Source organism: Contarinia nasturtii, unplaced genomic scaffold, assembly GCF_009176525.2.
Source record: "Contarinia nasturtii isolate CC-2019 unplaced genomic scaffold, AAFC_CNas_1.1 Cnas_scaffold_129, whole genome shotgun sequence".
NCBI lineage: Eukaryota > Metazoa > Arthropoda > Insecta > Diptera > Cecidomyiidae > Contarinia > Contarinia nasturtii.
In genome coordinates this window covers 6,653,930-6,672,271 of record NW_022197486.1, presented here as the reverse complement: position 1 = coordinate 6,672,271, position 18,342 = coordinate 6,653,930, and the positions used below count along the sequence as shown (strand labels likewise).

General features: G+C 32.9%; 2 protein-coding genes and 1 long non-coding RNA gene across 10 annotated transcripts in view; 1 reads left to right on the top strand and 2 right to left on the bottom strand.

Moving 5' to 3' along the window:
- Nucleotides 1–215: 215 nt before the first annotated feature.
- Nucleotides 216–1,522, bottom strand: LOC116344741 (protein LSM12 homolog A). The gene is made up of 4 exons (XM_031773466.1): nt 1,200–1,522; nt 843–991; nt 616–735; nt 216–548 (listed from the first exon to the last, which is right to left on the bottom strand). Exons 1-4 carry the CDS (start codon nt 1,318–1,320, stop codon nt 300–302), a joined length of 639 nt encoding a protein of 212 aa, XP_031629326.1. The 5' UTR covers nt 1,321–1,522; the 3' UTR covers nt 216–299.
- Nucleotides 1,523–2,587: 1,065 nt separating this feature from the next.
- Nucleotides 2,588–18,219, top strand: LOC116345763. 2 transcript variants are annotated; one of them, XR_004201531.1, is made up of 4 exons: nt 2,588–2,714; nt 2,794–2,938; nt 3,007–3,084; nt 17,636–18,219. It is a non-coding gene; the product is annotated as an uncharacterized LOC116345763 (long non-coding RNA). The 2 variants fall into 2 exon arrangements; XR_004201530.1 differs by having other exon boundaries at nt 2,588–2,938.
- LOC116345727 (collagen alpha chain CG42342) overlaps nt 4,261–18,342 on the bottom strand; it is a 43,122-nt gene continuing 29,040 nt past the window's right edge. For 3 of the 7 annotated variants that reach the window (XM_031775379.1, XM_031775387.1, XM_031775369.1), the window contains 13 exons: nt 18,084–18,136; nt 17,876–17,965; nt 17,645–17,722; nt 17,423–17,467; nt 17,163–17,181; nt 17,037–17,080; nt 5,840–5,866; nt 5,495–5,522; nt 5,362–5,394; nt 5,227–5,238; nt 5,117–5,170; nt 4,855–4,979; nt 4,261–4,788 (listed from right to left, as the gene is read on the bottom strand). In XM_031775379.1, the coding sequence (XP_031631239.1) occupies nt 4,639–4,788; nt 4,855–4,979; nt 5,117–5,170; nt 5,227–5,238; nt 5,362–5,394; nt 5,495–5,522; nt 5,840–5,866; nt 17,037–17,080; nt 17,163–17,181; nt 17,423–17,467; nt 17,645–17,722; nt 17,876–17,965; nt 18,084–18,136 (758 nt within the window). In that variant the 3' untranslated portion in view covers nt 4,261–4,638. Of the gene's footprint in view, nt 4,789–4,854; nt 4,980–5,116; nt 5,171–5,226; nt 5,239–5,361; nt 5,395–5,494; nt 5,523–5,839; nt 5,867–7,896; nt 15,462–17,036; nt 17,081–17,162; nt 17,182–17,422; nt 17,468–17,644; nt 17,723–17,875; nt 17,966–18,083; nt 18,137–18,342 lie in introns of those variants that run through there. The other 4 variants (XM_031775403.1, XM_031775413.1, XM_031775395.1 and 1 more) reach the window with 3 other exon arrangements.

Sequence of the window (18,342 nt, the reverse complement as noted above, 5' to 3'; positions counted from 1 at the left end):
ATTCATATCAAAACATGAATTTGACAGTTTGCACGTTGTTCTGTCATACATGTATGTCATATACAATGAAAAAAGCGGAGAAAATAAGAGGGGCGCTGAATGTAAGCGATGAGTGTGTTCAAAAATCTTTTGAGTTCAAGCATTAAATGCGTTCATTCAGCGTCAACAACTAACATTGTCAATAATATATGCGGCAAAATGTTTTCATTCTTAAATCTTTTTTTGTACATTTTTATTACTGTTTTTTCTTCTTCTCCTTATTCTTTTTCTTTTTCTTTTGAATTTAGATACAATTTATTTTATGTTGTAGTTGATGTGGTGGTTGTGGCTGTATTGGCAATGGTGTTGGTGGTGGTTTCTGTTGTTGTTGTTGTTGTTGTTATGGTTGTGTTGTTGGTTTCCTCTTGATCAGCGATGAATTTTTCAACGATTTTCTTTACATATGTTAGTTGCCGTGACTCGGGATTTCCATTCACATCTTCTAACTTGTACGGTGGCTTTATTGTGACATCATTGAACACAATTATATTTGGACCTCGCCATGCAATCTGAAACATGTGATTCCATTGAATTTTATTGTGATGACCATACGAATAACCTTAAATGCAATCTTACATGTTTTATGGTTTTTGAAATTGCCATATAAAGCTTTTGGCCATCCACACTCACACCAGCTGTCCTTGCCGAAATCCATCGTTTCTTCTGCTCTTGTGCATTTCGTACTCGTGTACTCAACTATTTACATTTGAAAGCAAAACGAAAAAAAATTAATGAAAAAAAAATACAACCACTCTTATTCGCCATGAATTTGAAAAAAAAAATATTAGCATAGATTTACTAACTCGCTGTATATTCAATGGTGGTGGTATTTTTGCATCAGGTACATCAGGTTCTTTTTTAACTTCTTCCTTCACTTGGACATCACTGCAAAACTCCAAGTTAACTACAAAAATATCGTTCAGCTTTGTTGAATTACTGCCGGCGGTACATTCTGTGTTATTGTTATTGTTTTTCGATTAAGGAAAGAAAATTCTTTTGTTTGTTGTTATGATAAAATATAATTTTCATTAATAAATCGAAAGAAAAAAAATGTAACAAATTGAAATGAACGACAATCAAAATGTCAACCTATTTGAAAATTGGACAATTTTTTATTTTTTATTTTATTTTATCATTTGCATTTGTTTGAAAAAGGATACTTAAAATGAGCATTTTAGTCATTGGATCGAATGCCAAGACTTCACCCTCAACGCTCTGCTTAAAACAAGTGGTGCATGAGACCATGCTACCAGTGGAAAAATAATCGCCAATAGCAGCCATTCTATGTGATTGTACGACAATCGAACATCAAAATCGTAATGCGCTGATATTTTTTTTTGTTTTGATTCACACACACAGAAATAACCAAAACTGAATCACTTTGATTGATGAACGGAATTGTTTGTGATTTAAAAATTTAAATAAGAAAAAATAATTAAATTAAAAAAATAATAATAATAATAATATGCTATGAAATTATTGATGGAATTTTATGTAAATTATCTGACTTGATACAAATCATAACACATAAATGAACGAAAAAAATGGTGATTGTGTTGTGTGGCAAGTTCACATTTGACAGTTCGAATGGAGAGTGGCGAATTAGACGATGTCAATTACATTATGCGGCGTATGCGTTTTTTTCTATTTCTCTCTCTCATTCGTTTAACCACATCCAATTGTTTCCTTCTTGTTTAGTGCAGAGACAACATATATGTTGAACAGCTGAATTGCTTACATATATTGTGAGTGTGTATAACTAACAAACTTAGCATGCCACAATATTTGCAAGCAATTCAGCTATTCAACATAATTGAATTTGAATTGTTACGGCGAAAAAATAGCTCTTCTTTTCTTCAAAATAATACGTTAACATAAAAATGATTTCGAAGAATATCGGAACAAGTAAAAATCCCGAATAAAATTTGAACATACTAATCTCCCGAATATTATTACAACTTGATTCATGTTATTCGTTTTATTGTTTATGATGAAGTATTATTGGAAATTATTCACGCTTTGACTTTGTTTCTATATTATTTTAAAGACAATCAATCATTCTTTACCTTGATAGAGGTTTTTTATTTGATCAATTAATTAATTAAGATTATTTGGGCAAATAAAATTAAAAACAGCGAACCTGAAAAATGAAAGAATTCAGAGTATGGAAAACCGAAAAATAAAGAAAAAAAAACTTAAAATATTAACTAAAATAAAAAGCAATCCGATATGAAAAACAAATCTGAACGGAATGAAACTTCCGAATGTGAAACCAATTGCGCTTTTTCCGTTTGATTTTTTTCCTTTTTTTGGCAAGTGATATTAAATTATTCTTATTTTTTTGGTTGATTTTTCAATTTTTTTGCAAAGATATTGTAAAAATTGCAAAAATAATCTTTAAATTTAAATAAATAAATTAATTTGGTCAAATATTCACTAATCGAAATCGCATTTACCGTTTTTACGCCAGAAACTTTCAAAGACAGATAACAGTTGGATGACAGTTCTTTATCTGTCATATTAGTATGCATACACATTTGAGCAACTGCGAAACTGCGTGTTTTGAAAACAATCATAGAAAACCGGCAAAATAAGCACAACTTTGATCAGAAGTATTTCACAATATATCGCGAAATAGAGTTTTAGAAATTACGGTTTTAAGGCGAACAATTAATGTAAATGGGATAGAATTTATGTGAAAATCCATAAAGATGTCGAGTGATGAAATCCAGTATGATTTTATATTTAATACAGAGCGGTTGCAAAGGTTTTTAGCGAAGATGGTGGCGTTTTAGGATTCATGAAACTTTGCTTTCGGAAAAATACTGTTCGTCGGTGGATCGAACCTTTTAAATGAAAGAACTGTTGAGAATTGAGATATCAGAAAGTTCGGGAACGGGTAAATAATAATCAATTTCTTCATAAAACATGCATCCATACAATGAATGTCATTGTTTTTTTTCGCAGTTTAATCACGTATTTTTGGATTGATCGGTTGTTTGGCCAAAGATTATCCAGATTGTATTGAAAATGTGGCTGAGGACGGTATGAAAATTCGTGATATTTTTTTATGGTCTCATCGTCAGTAATAATCATATTACGATTTTGAAAAATTATTTTACGTGGAAATCACTTGTTGACTTATCTTTTATGCCTTGGATTGATTGGCTTGAATATATTCCTTTAGTTCTACGTCTTCTGGTGTCAAAACTGCAGAACAACCTCTGTGGACAGATAACATTAACATTGTTTTGTCAACGTAGAATGAAATTCATCGGTTTGGACAGAAAATTTTCTCTCTTTCAATCGTCTACATTATTTCTTTTTTGTTTCTCATTCATATTTCTATTGGTGAGATCTAAAAGAACGCAAGTTTATTCGATTTTGTCGCAATAAAGGAATGTAAGTTTTTTCATGGTTCAAAGTTTTTAAAGGAAAGTATGTATTTCGGCTGAATTAGTTGTTGAAAAAGAAATGCATGTTTTGCGCCGAATAAATTTTGAAAAAAGAAAGTATGTATTTCGGCTGAATCAGTTGTTGGAAAAGAGATGCATGTTTCAGTGTTTTCGTTTGGATAAAAGAACGTAAGTGTCTTTGTTCTGGAAGTGGGCTTTAGTGGATCCTCAGGATCGTTCAGAACCGCTCCTAGTTCTGGAAGTGGACCCTCAGGATGGGCCAGGGCATTGTCAAACCATAGTCTGGTCCATCCTGAGGATCCACCAAAACCCACTTCCAGAACTGGGAGCAGTTCTGAACAATCCTTAGGATCCACCAAAGCCCAATTCCAGAAAAATACGTTATAACATGCATCCCTTTTTTAACAACTGATTCAGAATCATTTACTATCCTTTTGCAAAATTTATTTAGTACGAAACATGCATTCCTTTATCAACAACTGATTCAGCCGAAAAACATACTTTCCTTTTACAAATTTTTTTCGGTGTAAAACATACTTCCCTTTCAGTAAGACAGAATTGGCCAAACACATACATTCCTTTTCCAAAATATAAGGCGAAAAAAATACATACGTTCTTTTAGATCTCACCCATAGATTTAAACTTCAATATTTTCAAATAAAAAAAAGTAAAAATATTTACTTTTATTGTATGTCTTTTCTCACGTATGCAATGTGCAGTGTGACATTTTTTTTATTTGTTAAATATACATACATTCAAATGATATTTACAATTTATCTATTAATAACGGATGATTTAAAATTACATAAAAAGAAAAGGATAAAATGTGTATGATTCATGAATTGAACGATAAAACGGACTAGCTCATGATAAACAGAACTATTGGTTCGATCTTATAAAATAGTTATTGTGAGCAAAAAAAATTGAGTATTATTTTGTACCAAGGCATTTGTTTCTTTCAAAATTCAATTATATACTCGAAATTTATAGTTAATTAAAAATTAATATGTTTACTTTTGATTTTATTTTAATTTTTTCTTTTTTTTTTTTTGTTGTTGAATTCACTTATTCTAATCAGACAAGCCTGAGCTGCGGGGGCACAAAAAGAAAGTGAAAAGGAATAGAAAAATGGGGCAGTTTTGCCGAGAAAAAAAATTGTATGCTATATTGATCGAATATTGGTTCAGTCATTTTGATGTAAATTGTCTTGATAGTCATCATATTCTTCTTCGCCGCCTTGTTCATCTTCATGTTCGTAATCACTTTCCGGTTGTTCGGGTCCAGTTATATCTGGCAAATAGTCTTTGTGTGGAATCGATGGTACAGTATGCTCCTATTGATGGTATAATCAAACAAATTCAATAATTCGTACATTGAAAACAAACGTGTATAATGTTACTTTGGGTGGTCGCCATCCACAACCAGGAAGCGGTAAACCATCTGTTCCCAATGGACAAGGAGCATCCAATCCAGGCACTCCTTGTTCACCCTTATCACCTCGATCACCTTTTCGACCACGTTTACCTTTTTTTAAATAAAAAAAATTGGAGATCATTTCATCAAATTCAAGATGCTTTTTTCAATGAACTTGTTCATTAAAATCTCTCAAATAAATTTTTTTTAAATAAAAAAAAATAATAATAATCATGTAATAACAATACCTATTGGACCCAATTCACCTTTCGAGCCCTTTTCACCCGCTGGACCAACTTGACCTGAAACAAAGCGTCTGTCACTTCCATTCAGAAAAACAAATGCTGTCTTTTATTACCTGGTATGCCATCTGAAAGCGCAAAAAATGAGAAGAATCTTTTTAATTTGAATTAGATCAACCACATTTATTAACACTTAATTATTTCATGGTTTTTTCAAACATTTCACCACACAATTTTTTTTATGTACTCACCCGTTCCAGGTAATCCTGGATCTCCTCTTTCTCCTAAGCCCCCACACATAAAGTAAACAAATTATCACTATTTAACCTTTTTCTTGTAATAATGGAAAATTTGCAAAAAAAAACTGATAATGAAAAACGTTACCTTTAACGCCGGATTCTCCCATTGCTCCCTTGGTTAATAAAGAAAAATAAATTATAGTTTTTTTTATTCGTTTGGATAATCTATTTTACACTACATGCTATTCTATATTCTTTAAAATGGTAAAAAAGGCAAATAATAATATAGAAGGTTTTTTTTGCCACTGTTTCATGGCAAATTGAATCCGGATGCCAGAGTATGTTTATACGTTTTTCGATTAATTTGTGTGTGGAAAAACATGATGTGTATTGAAGATTTGTCGATGTCACATATTGGATGTGATTCGGTAAATGTTGAAAACAAACAACCACAATTTTCGATTGAATCAACACACATACAATAACATACCTTCATTCCATCGAGTCCAGGCGGTCCCTGTGTACAAAATGTAATGCAAAATTGAAATAATTGAGTACAAAATGAAAACTTCGATAATTTGTGTGTGTTGAAAATCATAAAAGAATATAAAAGCGGAAAAGGCCGGATATCGGGGTAGTGGTGGATTGTAATAGCTGTAGTAGTAATAGTAGTAGAGAAGCGCAATTTATCCGTAAACAAGCCTAAAATTGATAAAGAGTGCATGCAAACAATGTTCCCAGTTAAATAGGACGCATACAGTCGTTCAATAAATGTCAATCCAAAACTAATTCAAAGAGTTATTTATACAAAACAGATATACAGACCGGATATGTACATACATACAAACACACACCATCAATCTTCAGTGTGGTCATTTCGATTGCAATCGTTCGGGAATATGCCATTCGTATACCAATTGTCAATAAAGATAATAAGAGTCTATCGATGCATGCGAATATTTTCATCGTAAATATAGGGTCAGAGAGACGATACAGGTCCAGTGTGTGTGTGTAATAGATAGACAGAAAGGCGGTAGGTGTACAAAGATATGGAAAGTTGGGATGCAAATGCAATCAAGCAACCGAAATTTATACGTTAAGACAACAGAAGAAGATGAAATAAAAAATGTGGACAAAGAATAATAAAAAAAAATAAGAGGAAGAAGAAACATGTTGTTTGAATTAGAAAATTCCAATTTCCTTTATTATAAGAAACTCAACATTCGTTTTTCGTTATTATTTTGGTTTTGTTTTGTTTTCATCAGTTTTGGCAGGAGAATAGTGAAAGATGTTCAATATACATATATATATAAAAATATTTTACGGAAATACACTTAAAAGTAAGAGAATCAAACCTTCAATTCATTTAATTTTTTTTTTGTTTATGGTTAATTTTGTTGTTGTTGTTCTTGTTCGTGTTTTCTTGTTGTTGTTGTTGTTATTATTATTATTAATAATAAAATTATTACTTGTATTTATTTTTTGTATGTTTACATTGTCCACTCCACTAATAAAATTGATGTGATAAAGTATCTGACATTATTCCATTTATTTTAATATCTTGTTCAGAATTTTATTTAAATATCTATATGTATTTGTATATATATAACTTTTATCCAGTTTTAATTCATAATCCATTCATCAGGTGTCTTTTAGAGATATTATGCGTTAAACAATTTGCACTGTGCACTATTCATTCTTTCCCATTTTAGTATGTTCGTTTGTTCGCTTTGTTTTATTATTTGTAAATTTCTTTGTGTTTTGTTTTGTTCTCGTTTGCATTCAGCAGATTGATATTTACATAAATTGGTTTCATTTTTATTCATCGAAAAGGTGAAGACTACGGGATAAGGTTATCATTATGAACGGGATGAAATGTATTTTGTGCGCGACATAATACAACAGAATACGCTATATATATATTGTTTTATTAATGCACGCCTTGAGCTTTTTATACAAAACTTTTATCAAATATTTTTAATTGGCTTATTCGTGAGACTCACCATCAAAAATGCAATGAAATGTTGGCTTAAGAGAAGATAATGTTGAATAAAGTGAAACAGATAGAATATGAGTGTGAAAGAATATGAGTACATGTATCTTTTGTGGTGAACAAGAAAGTGAGTTGAGTTTATTCTCTGACTATAACATTAATTGGAATATCTTTCAACTGTGCATTTAATTTAAAATTCCGGTTGAACTCAATTTTCCGTTCGGTTCATTCTAAAATAACGAAAATTAAAGCGGTCGACAGAGAAATACTTCGTCTGTGGTTTTTCATGTCGTGACAATCTCAGAGCAAAACATCATTCGATTCGATGTGCACGTTGAATTCCATGACCCCATTTACATAGGTGTGTATTGAAAATTGTACGAAATATATTGATTTTAGGCAAATGTTCTTTAGGCCAAATGTATCAGTCGTCGTGTATTTTGCGAGCGAATTTTCACATCGAAACTTAGATGCAATAATTTGTTCTCGATTTTAAATGTAAATTTCATTCAAAATTATCGTGCTTTTTTCGGTTCGTCTTCTATTTCTCTATACTTGTTGGGTCAATTTTTAGTCCGATGCAAATTTACTCGATGAATCATATGCATTTGCTGTGAGGTTGTCATCGACCAAATAGAAGTTGATTATGATGAATGAAAATTGGCTATTCTATTTAATATTAAATAAGATTCGAATGCGGTTTTCTTTGCTCTAATTCGTTTGATTGAAGAATAAAAAAAATGAGCTACTACGAGGGTTAAGAAATGTCTCTTACATCGACCGATTATAAAAAAAATGATTCCAAATGAAAATATTCTAAATAAATCGAATGGTTTGAAAAATCAAAACGAAAAAAAATGTACATAAAAATGCAATATCTACGTGACACCGCATACCGGTGCCTCTGATAATTTTTACTTCGTTCGTTTCGTTTTGAGAGTTTCTTATATAATTTTTTTTTTCTTCTTCTTCTGCTTCTTCTGTGTTTTGTCATATAAATTAATCAACTTTAACTTCTTTCTCTTATGTTTGTTCTTACTTTCTATTTGTTTTTTTACGTTTTTTTGGATGGAAAATTTCACATTACCACGTCTTAAAATTAAGTTTATTTGACTTTAAACCCTCCGAGAAAAGTTGTGCAATGAAAGAGTCTATGGAGTTCGCACACAGTTTCGGTGCCCTTCGTTTTTTTCGTATATCTCAATAATTGTTGCAATTTCGTTCCTTTCATCATTTTCGTTTTCTATCGTCCCTAGCATTCGTCTGTTTCTTCAGCATTTTTGTTCTTGATCGGTTAGCAGAATGTACATTGTACATTTGTTCAGAAAATATACACAATTTCATCATATATTTTTAACCACTTGCTACGTTTCGTTTTATATATATATAATTTTTTTTTTTGAATTTTACACTTTCGTGTAATTCGTTTTTATGATTTCATGGTTTCATTTTTTCGCACAAGTTCTATGTAAGTGTGTGTGTCTTTGTGTGTGTATGAATGTGTATAATGTATGAGTTGGAAGTAAAAGTGTGAATGAAGTTTTCCGTACAGGACTTTATACGGCAGCCGTTTAAGCAATTTGTACTGAGTTTCACATAGTTTATGTTGTGAATTTAAACAACTCTTTTCATTGTTTGGACAAGATAGAAGAAGAAGAGATCTCGGAGATTGGCTCTCTCTCACTCTTTTTTTCTATTTCTTTCTATACCGCCATGTCAGTCATAAAGTTTTACTTTGAAAATTGATAATTTTCATTTTAAATGATTGAGTGTCTTGTGCAAAAATTCAAGCGTCTTCCTTTGCAAACATTATTCAATTTCGAACACAGAAGCTCGAATATTTTCTTTTTTTTATTAAATTTTAAATGGTTACATTGTTTGATATTTATTTTAATACACGTTGTATTTTTGTTGGCCATCTCTAATATTAGATTGAACATTAACTTAAAAAAACAACGAATTATTATTTGATAAAAGTGGACGAAATGGGATAAAAAATTTCATTAAAACACCATGAAATATTGAGTAATTTTCGTATGTATTTATCGCATGTATTTATTCATCTATGTGCATATCGTACACAATGACAAAAAGACGATTTTCCATTAATTTTGGCGTGTATTTGACACGATCGAGCAAAAAACAACTTGCAAATTTCATACTGCGTGAAAATTGCAAGGGTTTCGTTTAATGAAAATGCATTTTTTTTGTCGATCCTATCTCTGTTTTGATTTGATTTTTTCAACCTGCATATATAAATAATAATTGATTTGTATAATCACTAAAATCTCAACGATATACATCATTCGGATATGTTCACCATGTACAGTGTGAATTTGGTTGTTTTTGTGTAGTTGTCTTCCGTTGAATCATACATATTGCAATGTTTGTGGTGCCAAATTAAAATTCAATGAACGGATGGAAGTATGCTGACTGACAATCGATGACCACTCTTTAATCACTCTCTTTTTCTGGGGCATGACCAGAATTCAGTGACACGATGAATAAATCGAAAATCATACACATACACACAGGGAATTACACCAGAGAGATGCGGAGAGGGAGGGAGACGCGTCCCGGAAACCAAGAGTGTTTCCACGTTCACTGCTGTGGTTGTTAATCCACAATCAGTTGTGTGATTTTACATCGTTCTTTGTTTCCGTTGCTTTTGTTCCCGTTTCTCTTTTGGTGTCATTTGTGTATCGAAAATGTCAGGCCATGTAAAATATTATGCATACCGCACTGATATGCAGTTATGACAATGCGACGCACACACATCACGATTGCAGTTTATTGGTGTATGGCAAAAAGTTTCTGTGTGATAAGAAACAACGAACACTTCATTGATTCGAAATTGGCACGTGCCATGACACGTGTATACGATAGCTTCTTCCGAGAGGTATGGTCACATAAAGATCACAAAATCATATATGATAGAGAGGAAAAGAGAGAAAAAGAGACATTGTCAAAGAGAAAGCGGTGATGAGATCCGGAAACACACAATTGGGAATTACACCATGATATACAAAAAGTGATAGATAGATGGAGAGAGAAAGCAAAATATGCGAAAGGGGTTGCGCGTAATAAACCTCAAGCACTTTGGAGAGAATGTGCAACCATTGATTTCTGCAATTCCCTTTGATTCAATAGAAAATCAGATAAGGAAAATGTGCGTCATTTGAATAATAATGCGTTTTGAATTTTTGAAAGCATCGGCAAAATGTGGTAAAATTCAATACACATCTCATCGTGGCTCGGATCCTCTTTTTTTTGGCCACATTCCATAATTTCGATGGTTTCATTTTCCGGATATTGTCACTAGCAGATTTGTGCATCATGGATATTGTTGTGAATTCGTACGTTTTCGTATCGTTGTTTCCCCTATATTTTCCAAAATTAAATTTGGCAGGCATTCATTTAATCGCATTCTCATCTCTTTTTTTTTGTTGTTTCTATCTCGTTTACCATACATTCAAATTAAAAACGCTCTCAAACTCAATGTGCATAGTTTAACGCAAATGGGGAGAAAAAATGTCGACCAAAGTCTCGATAATTCTATTTATAATTGGTGACAATGCAAATGGACTTTTTCCACAAGCGTAACACATATTAAATGGAAGAAATGTGTGAGAGTGAGAGAAACAGCATTTACCACATACGGTGCACGAAAAGTTACTTGTGTTTTATGTTCAACACCGTCACATTTTGTTGATATATTTATCAAAATTCATGGCAAAACTTTTACAGAAAACATGATTAAACTTTGCCTATGGTGTAATATTATGGTTTTCGGCCATGCATGTCCCCTCATCTATTCATTTTAAATATGCCAATGTTGTGTGTCTGTGTTATCGCAATATTCGAATCTGTCATCATTTCAATGCAATTGTACTGCATTGAACCATGAGTTAAACATATTTCGAATGATGGGCTCGAATGGAGCGCATCGTACCATGGTGGATGTGAAATGAATGTGAGAGGGTATGTTAAATTCCATATGAAGCATATCGTTAAAAGAACATTTCATTTACACAGCCAATTGCATCTTCCGGGCAACTGCGGCCAGTCTATGTATTTCGGATGGATATCCATCCGAGATATTTTAGAATGTCTGGATATTCAACGCAACTGCACAGCGCCAGAGCTGTGTGCATCGGTATATATGTATCAAGTTCCACACGTACACAGTCACACTGTGTCTGTATTTTTCGTGTAGCGACATACCGTAGATTATATGTGCGACAGCTCTGGCTCTGTGCAGTTGCATTAAATATCCAGATATTCTAAAATATCTCGGATGGATATCCATCCAAAATACATAGACTGACTTCGGCATTCATTATCGACGAGATGTTCGGCAAATCGAGAGAAAAAGAGACACACAACAAACGAAAATGGCAGAGAAAAAAAATGGATTTTTCTCATGAAAAATATTCATGATCGAGTTTGTAATGGCTATTTTACCGAATGCACAGTTTTGTTCGAGAATTCACATCTTATTTTTTTTCGGTCGTCCAATCGAGGGGTAGAACTGTTTAATTCCATTGAATATGTGAGTTTGTCAAAAGTTTTGTAAAGCACGCCCTTCACATAATTTACCGCATTCACACTGCCATCGGAAGCTATATGGTGCATGTACCGTATGCATATGCATACATTATATGCAACAAATTAGCTGCATCCAATTCAACTGAAAGCATATTTGAAATTCTGCGCAAAATTCAGGAGCCGATAAAATATTTGGGCTGTGAATATGGTAGAATTGAACGTGTGGAAGGAGTGCATATTGAAAAATAAACAGAAGCACAACGAGAATGAGAATGAACTGTTGCTTCAACAATCCCACACAATTTGGCCAGGTCATAATCACGTATGAAAACAAAAACTTAGTGATAAGTGATACAAGTGAAGATTTATTTGGGAAAAAAGATACAAAAACTGCATTTAAAGATAGCAAAACGAGAGTGAGAAACGGTAGCATACAAAACTCGATTGCAATATTGTGGTAAAGTTTGTATTTTTGTTGTTGTTATTGTTGTTTTCATTTTATTTGAAACGAGGAAAACATACAAGTTGTGGATATAAATTCAAAGTGAAAACAAGTGAATGAAAAAGGGTTGAAAACGGGTTCCGATTGAGTTGTATGAAATGGTGAAAAATGACCATTCAATAGTGTTCAATTTTCAATGGTCGAAAACGAATGGGAAATCTTGTTATCGTTTACCATACATAAGAAATTTATTACGGAATGGTTTTAGGCTTCGCCTGTCCATCCAAAAATTGTTGTCATTTGACATCATCTTTTTTTTATCTCATTCACATAGCAAAAACTTTTTACTCGCTTCATTTGAAACATGGTCTTTTCAATCGAAACGATTGCCATTTCAATAACTTCGTTTTGCCAACAAAATCGGTAACAACAACAACCACAACGGAGATAAAGAAATGAACCATGAAGTTTCCATGTTTTCACGAAAAAATCGAAATCGTTTGCACAATCATATTTCAAATGAATAAAAAAATGTTTTGCAACTATTTTCATCGTATACATTTACATTGAATTACACCTGTTCCACATATACTGAATCACATGCTTACTCTTTCATATAATATCGGGTGAATGGTGAATACAATTTTAATATTGGCTCAAACACATATGAGCCGATCATAATGTTGTTCATTGATATGCCGGTTAATACTACAAAATGTCATGCAAAATGGTTTTGAAACAGTCGTCGAAAATTGCACTTGTTTGCTTGCATTATTAAGCGCTAGCGAAATGGAATCGAGGGTATTACATGACACGTCATTCAGCTGAATGTTTATGTTTGTATTTTTCACTTGAACAGCGCCACAAATTGAAAGAGCAACAGAAACGGAAAAACACAGAGTCAGACAGAGTAGAATAGAATGTGAATGGAGAGGAAAAAAACAGCACGTTCACAAAACATACAGTTATACAGAGAACGAGAGAGAGAGAGAGAGAAATAAATGGATGGAAACCCTTCAAAATGAAATCGCACATTTTGTAATGTGTCTGCTTTCTGTATATTTGTGAAATGATAATGAGACCGTTCATATTTTATTTACGTTGAGTGGATGAAAAATGATGTAAATGCGCGGAGAAATGTTCAGTTATTGTTTCAACAATTCGAAAACTTTACCATTCTCCGCGCCAAGTTTTGTTATATTAGTGTTTTTTTTCTCTCTCTTCTTTTTTTATATCACTTTTTTTTTGCTAGATTGGGCACATTTCTACCAAGATAAAAATAACAATTTCGAAAAAGCGGGACGCGGCGGGCGGTAAAATGTAGAGAAACAGTGAGATGAATTAAAATTCAGTCTTCGTTATATCGTGTGTGCGTTTTCTCTCTCTTTCTCTCTTTCTCTCTTCTTCCTCTCGTATGGCAAATACCTCGAGAGATATCTCTGTAGTGCAATGAGAGATAATGTGTTGTGTGATATCAAAGTAAATGTTCCATATGAGGATATTGTTGTTTGAGCGTATCATGGTTCAACACAACGGGCATTCATTTGAAAGGAAAAATCAAAGCATTTCCTCAGAGAAAGACTGAACGATAGAGAGTGATACACACATTTAGATTTATATTCATTGTTAAATCTGGCGTGCGTTTCCAAGCACTTTTTTTTTAAATGCATATGCAGTATATCTATGCATGCAGTATACATATATGACGAATTTGGACAACACGATGCATTGCGATGTGATTTCATGCCGACAACACACTGAATGCTTGTTCGGTCCCTCGTGCCGTTCCTTCAATCGTTTGCTCGACAACAACACGCCGAAATGCAATTGTCAGTGGAACACATTTAGCCGAAAGCTATTTGCTCAATTCACCGCGTCGTTTATCTTGAAGGTAATAACGGTTTACGCAGTTTTACACACAGTTCACATCGAAAACATAACACAACGAACATTGCACAATGGGAAGCTTAAGATGCATATCTTAATTATTATAACTTCTTTTAATTTACCGAAAAAGATAATTTCGGTTTATTACATCATTGTTACAAGTTTTGGTTTGGGTGTAATGTGTGTGTGTGTGTATGCAAGTGAATTTCCAAAAAGTAATTCACACATTCACATTTCCGACTAAACTTCCGCTCCGGAAAAACGAGCACCGTCAACGATGGCGGCGACAACAACACGGATACACAGCGATCTAATTGATACGGATTCCTTGACTAATTCTCGATTTTTTTTTGCATTTATAATATCGTGTTTAATTGAATGTTTTGCATAGTTTTAGCTTATGTGTCTGTTCCAACACGAATATTTTGTTCTTTTTGTGCGAAAATTGTTCAAAATGAAAAAAAAAATCCGGAAAAATGTAAATTTGTTCGTTGGATATTAATTGGCAGATTAAATTGTTTAGATGAATGATTACAACATATGAGAACTGTGCATAGCTGCCTCATTTAAGCTGCTTGATATTCATAAATTTAAAGATATTATAAAAAAGAGTTGAATTTTTGGATAAAAAGTTGGTAATGGTTTAAATAATAGAAAACGTTTTTTGATATTTTTTTTTTCAATGAAAATGTTTTCGTTTCGAACAAGATAAGTATAGTAATAATGATGTTTGATACATATTCCGAAATGTCCAATACAAAACGAACAGTTTAAATTCATTTGGCAGGATTAATTCTTAAAATATAATACTATATATATAACAATGAGACGGTTTATTTTGTTCCTTTCCTTATTTTTTTTTTGTTTTATCTCTATGAATTGTTCGTGTGTAAAGAAATGTATGTAAGTTTGTGTGTATCGTCATGCAAGAGGAACAAGAATATAGAAATATATTGAATGTGTTAGCTAAAGCAAAAAAAAAAAAACATTATACTATTCCCTTGCGCTTGAGGGCGCGCGCGCACGTGCTGGTTGCGAGTAATGCATTTTCCAAACGAAAACAAAACGCCGACGCTTCCTGGTTGGTTAATCTTAATTCATCTTTTAGCCTAATTTATTTATACGTATCGAGAGAGAGTGTGTGTGTTTTTTTTTTGTTTGTGTGTATGTTTGTTTTTGCTTTTGTATTTGTTTGTTTTTTTTTCTGTATAAGAATGGATTTTGAGCTTAATACGACCAAACCTGTTAGAAAATATAAGCCAGTATGGATTTCAAAATTCATTATAGTTAGTACGTAAATAGTCGTTTAGTGTTTGTGGATAAATATCATTTTGAGCAACAAAATAAAAAAAAAACAAGCACCGAGCAATAGTCGAATCGTTTGAAACGGACCACAGGGAAAATACATTAATTCAATTGGTTTTCGTCTGTTGCTATGCACTTTGGCCTTTCTTGAAGCCAGCTTTTCGAAAAAACGCCTCCATTGACAACCATTTATAATACAATATATATTTTTTTCTGCCTTGTTTTGGTTCTTCTTACACGCGCGGCGTGTGGGTCTCGTTTCGAACAATTCTACTAATGCTTCTCGAGCACACATCATTACATATCGCAGATATTGTGGCTATGGAGACAAAATCCCATTTTCTAGGAGTAAAAATCAAATGAAAATAAATACTGAAATCATTCCGTTTCGCATACCGTTTTGTGTGCACATGTGAAAGAAAGGCACAACAAATTAATTTTTCAGAAGAAAAACAACAATTGCAATTTGTGATGTGCGAACACGAAAAAAAAAAGTTCCGACACATTGATATGAATGGAAAGGAAGTGTGAGAAGAGAGAAAAAAAAGTGTCCCTTCCAAACAATATTCGACACACTTGTTCATCTTAACGAGTACTTGAATATTGGTCGAATTCATATTGAAACAGTCCATCTGTTGCCATTTTTCGCGCGCACGGACCCACACATACACACAATGATGCGAAAAATTGCCTCAACATCATTTGCTTTTGTGTGTGCTTTTTTCTTCTCACCACAGCAGACTGATGCTAAAGGTTTTGATGCAAGCATGCACTTTGTCACACCGGTTTATGTTTTCTTTTTCTCCCGCATTTCAATTTTTCTCTCTCTCTCTCTCTCTCTCTCTCTCTCTCTTTTAATATGAATTTCCGAACTCAGACAAAAGTGCAAGACTTAACATTTTTGTTTTCAACAATGAACGACAAAAACGAGCAATCTTCACGCGTTTTATCCTTTTCGTCATTCTCATTTCTTTTTCTACATAATTTAAATAGAAGAAGAAAAAAAATCTGTTTCAAAACCTTTTCATTGAACGTCCACATAGGAGAAAAGCAGTGTACGTGTTCAACTTGAATTCATTTCAGAGAGTAAAAAAGAAAAAAATTGTTCAAGTACTTTCAATTTAAAAGCTGCTCTCATCAAAACTGCTGTTAGAATCAGAATATTGTTTTCGGAATGTGTTCAATATTTCTTTTCGCGTTTGAGTTTGCCGAAATTTTTCAATTTCGTCCAATATTTAATGAATAAAAGAAAAAATATTGGTCGTCATCGTCTTCGGTCGGGGGTATTTCCATAGAAAAAATTCAGTTCTTTCTCTTCAGTATTGTTAATTTAATTATACTGCCATGTAGCAAAAATAAAAATGAAGAAAATATTAGCTCACATTTCTTCATTTTTTTGTGTGTGCTCTCAATCAAATTTTCAAATTATTAAATTGCTCAATTTTGTTTCTCATTTTGCATTTTCAACAAACAATTTTTGAAGTTGATGCTACGCTTGTGTTATATACGTACCGGCATTCCTGGTTTTCCAATTGGCCCTGATGGTCCGGAATCACCTAATAATCACCAAATATTGTTTTCGTTTTATTGTTTTTTTTTATGATCGTTGGTGTTTTGTTTATTTATTGTTTCAATCACCTCTATAACCAGCCGGACCCTGTAATCCAAACAAAGCTTTATATTAACAAAAGAAACATCAAGTCGATAATAATTCATTCATTGTGAAATCAGAACTCGGAAATGCCATGAAAAAACTTATTACATTGGCATAAATGTAAGTAACGAAAACGAAGAAGCTTTCAACTTTCTACTTTTTGCCATCGGCAACTTTACAAGTCCAAACAAAAGCAATCAATTTCAGAGTATGAGCAGGAGAGAAGCAAAAAAAAAACACTTACCGGCAAACCCATTGAACCAGTGTCACCTTTTGCACCTTTTTCACCCTGTTGAGAGAAATGATTTTATGATAAATGTTGGCGCAAACTTTTTCAATGTATATAATTATTTTAGTTTTAATTGTGGATAGTTGAACTATATTTCAATCATTCATTTGTACACTCTTGTCTCGCAAAGTTTTTTTTAGATTTATCTTTACAATTTTACTTTTACAGAATACTTACTCGATCTCCTTTACGACCATCTATGCCTCGTTCTCCTGGTGGCCCTTGATGACCCGGCGGTCCTGGTGGCCCAATGAGCTAATTGCGTAAAAAATGTCGGAGCAAAGAAAAAACGGAAAAGAGAAACGAAACGTGGTCAGTGAATGAGAAAAGATAATGATAATGTTGATGTATGGCAACATTCATTGCATAGATGAAGACAAATGAATGCATCATTGATGAAAAACTTACATATTCTATGTGAGAACTGTGTAAACTGGGATTTGTGTGTGGTGCATCAGCCATTCCTTCCTCTTGCCGTCTGCGCATTTTTCGATACTTCTGACATAAAACAAATTGAAGTGAAAACGAATAAAAATCATGGTGAATTACGATTCTGCATTCAATCAATTTAATACACAAACACACGCGCACACAAAATTTTCTGCATTTTACTTACGGAATCGCCTCGGTCTCCCTTATCACCTTTTGGACCTGGATATCCTGGTGGTCCTGTAACAAAACGAAACACGGAGAGAGCGAAAAAAAAACGCAACAAAAGTCATTAATATCACCAACGAACCAAATTAAATTAAAAACAAATAAATATCTCGAAACTATTTGGTAAATTAAATTCCACTTGTGTTGCAACATTGTACGTGAGACAACATTAATTCGATGGTATCACAAGTGTTTATTTAATACCAACAAAATAACGC

Bases quoted from the DNA above. Each gene is read 5' to 3' on its own strand.
- LOC116344741 (XM_031773466.1), bottom strand. From the start codon at position 1,320: ATGGCTGCTATTGGCGATTATTTTTCCACTGGTAGCATGGTCTCATGC. The intron at 736-842 runs GTTAGTAAATCT...AAATGTAAATAG, and splicing joins CACCATTGAATATACAGCGA to TTGAGTACACGAGTACGAAA. The intron at 549-615 runs GTAAGATTGCAT...CACATGTTTCAG, and splicing joins TTTCAAAAACCATAAAACAT to ATTGCATGGCGAGGTCCAAA.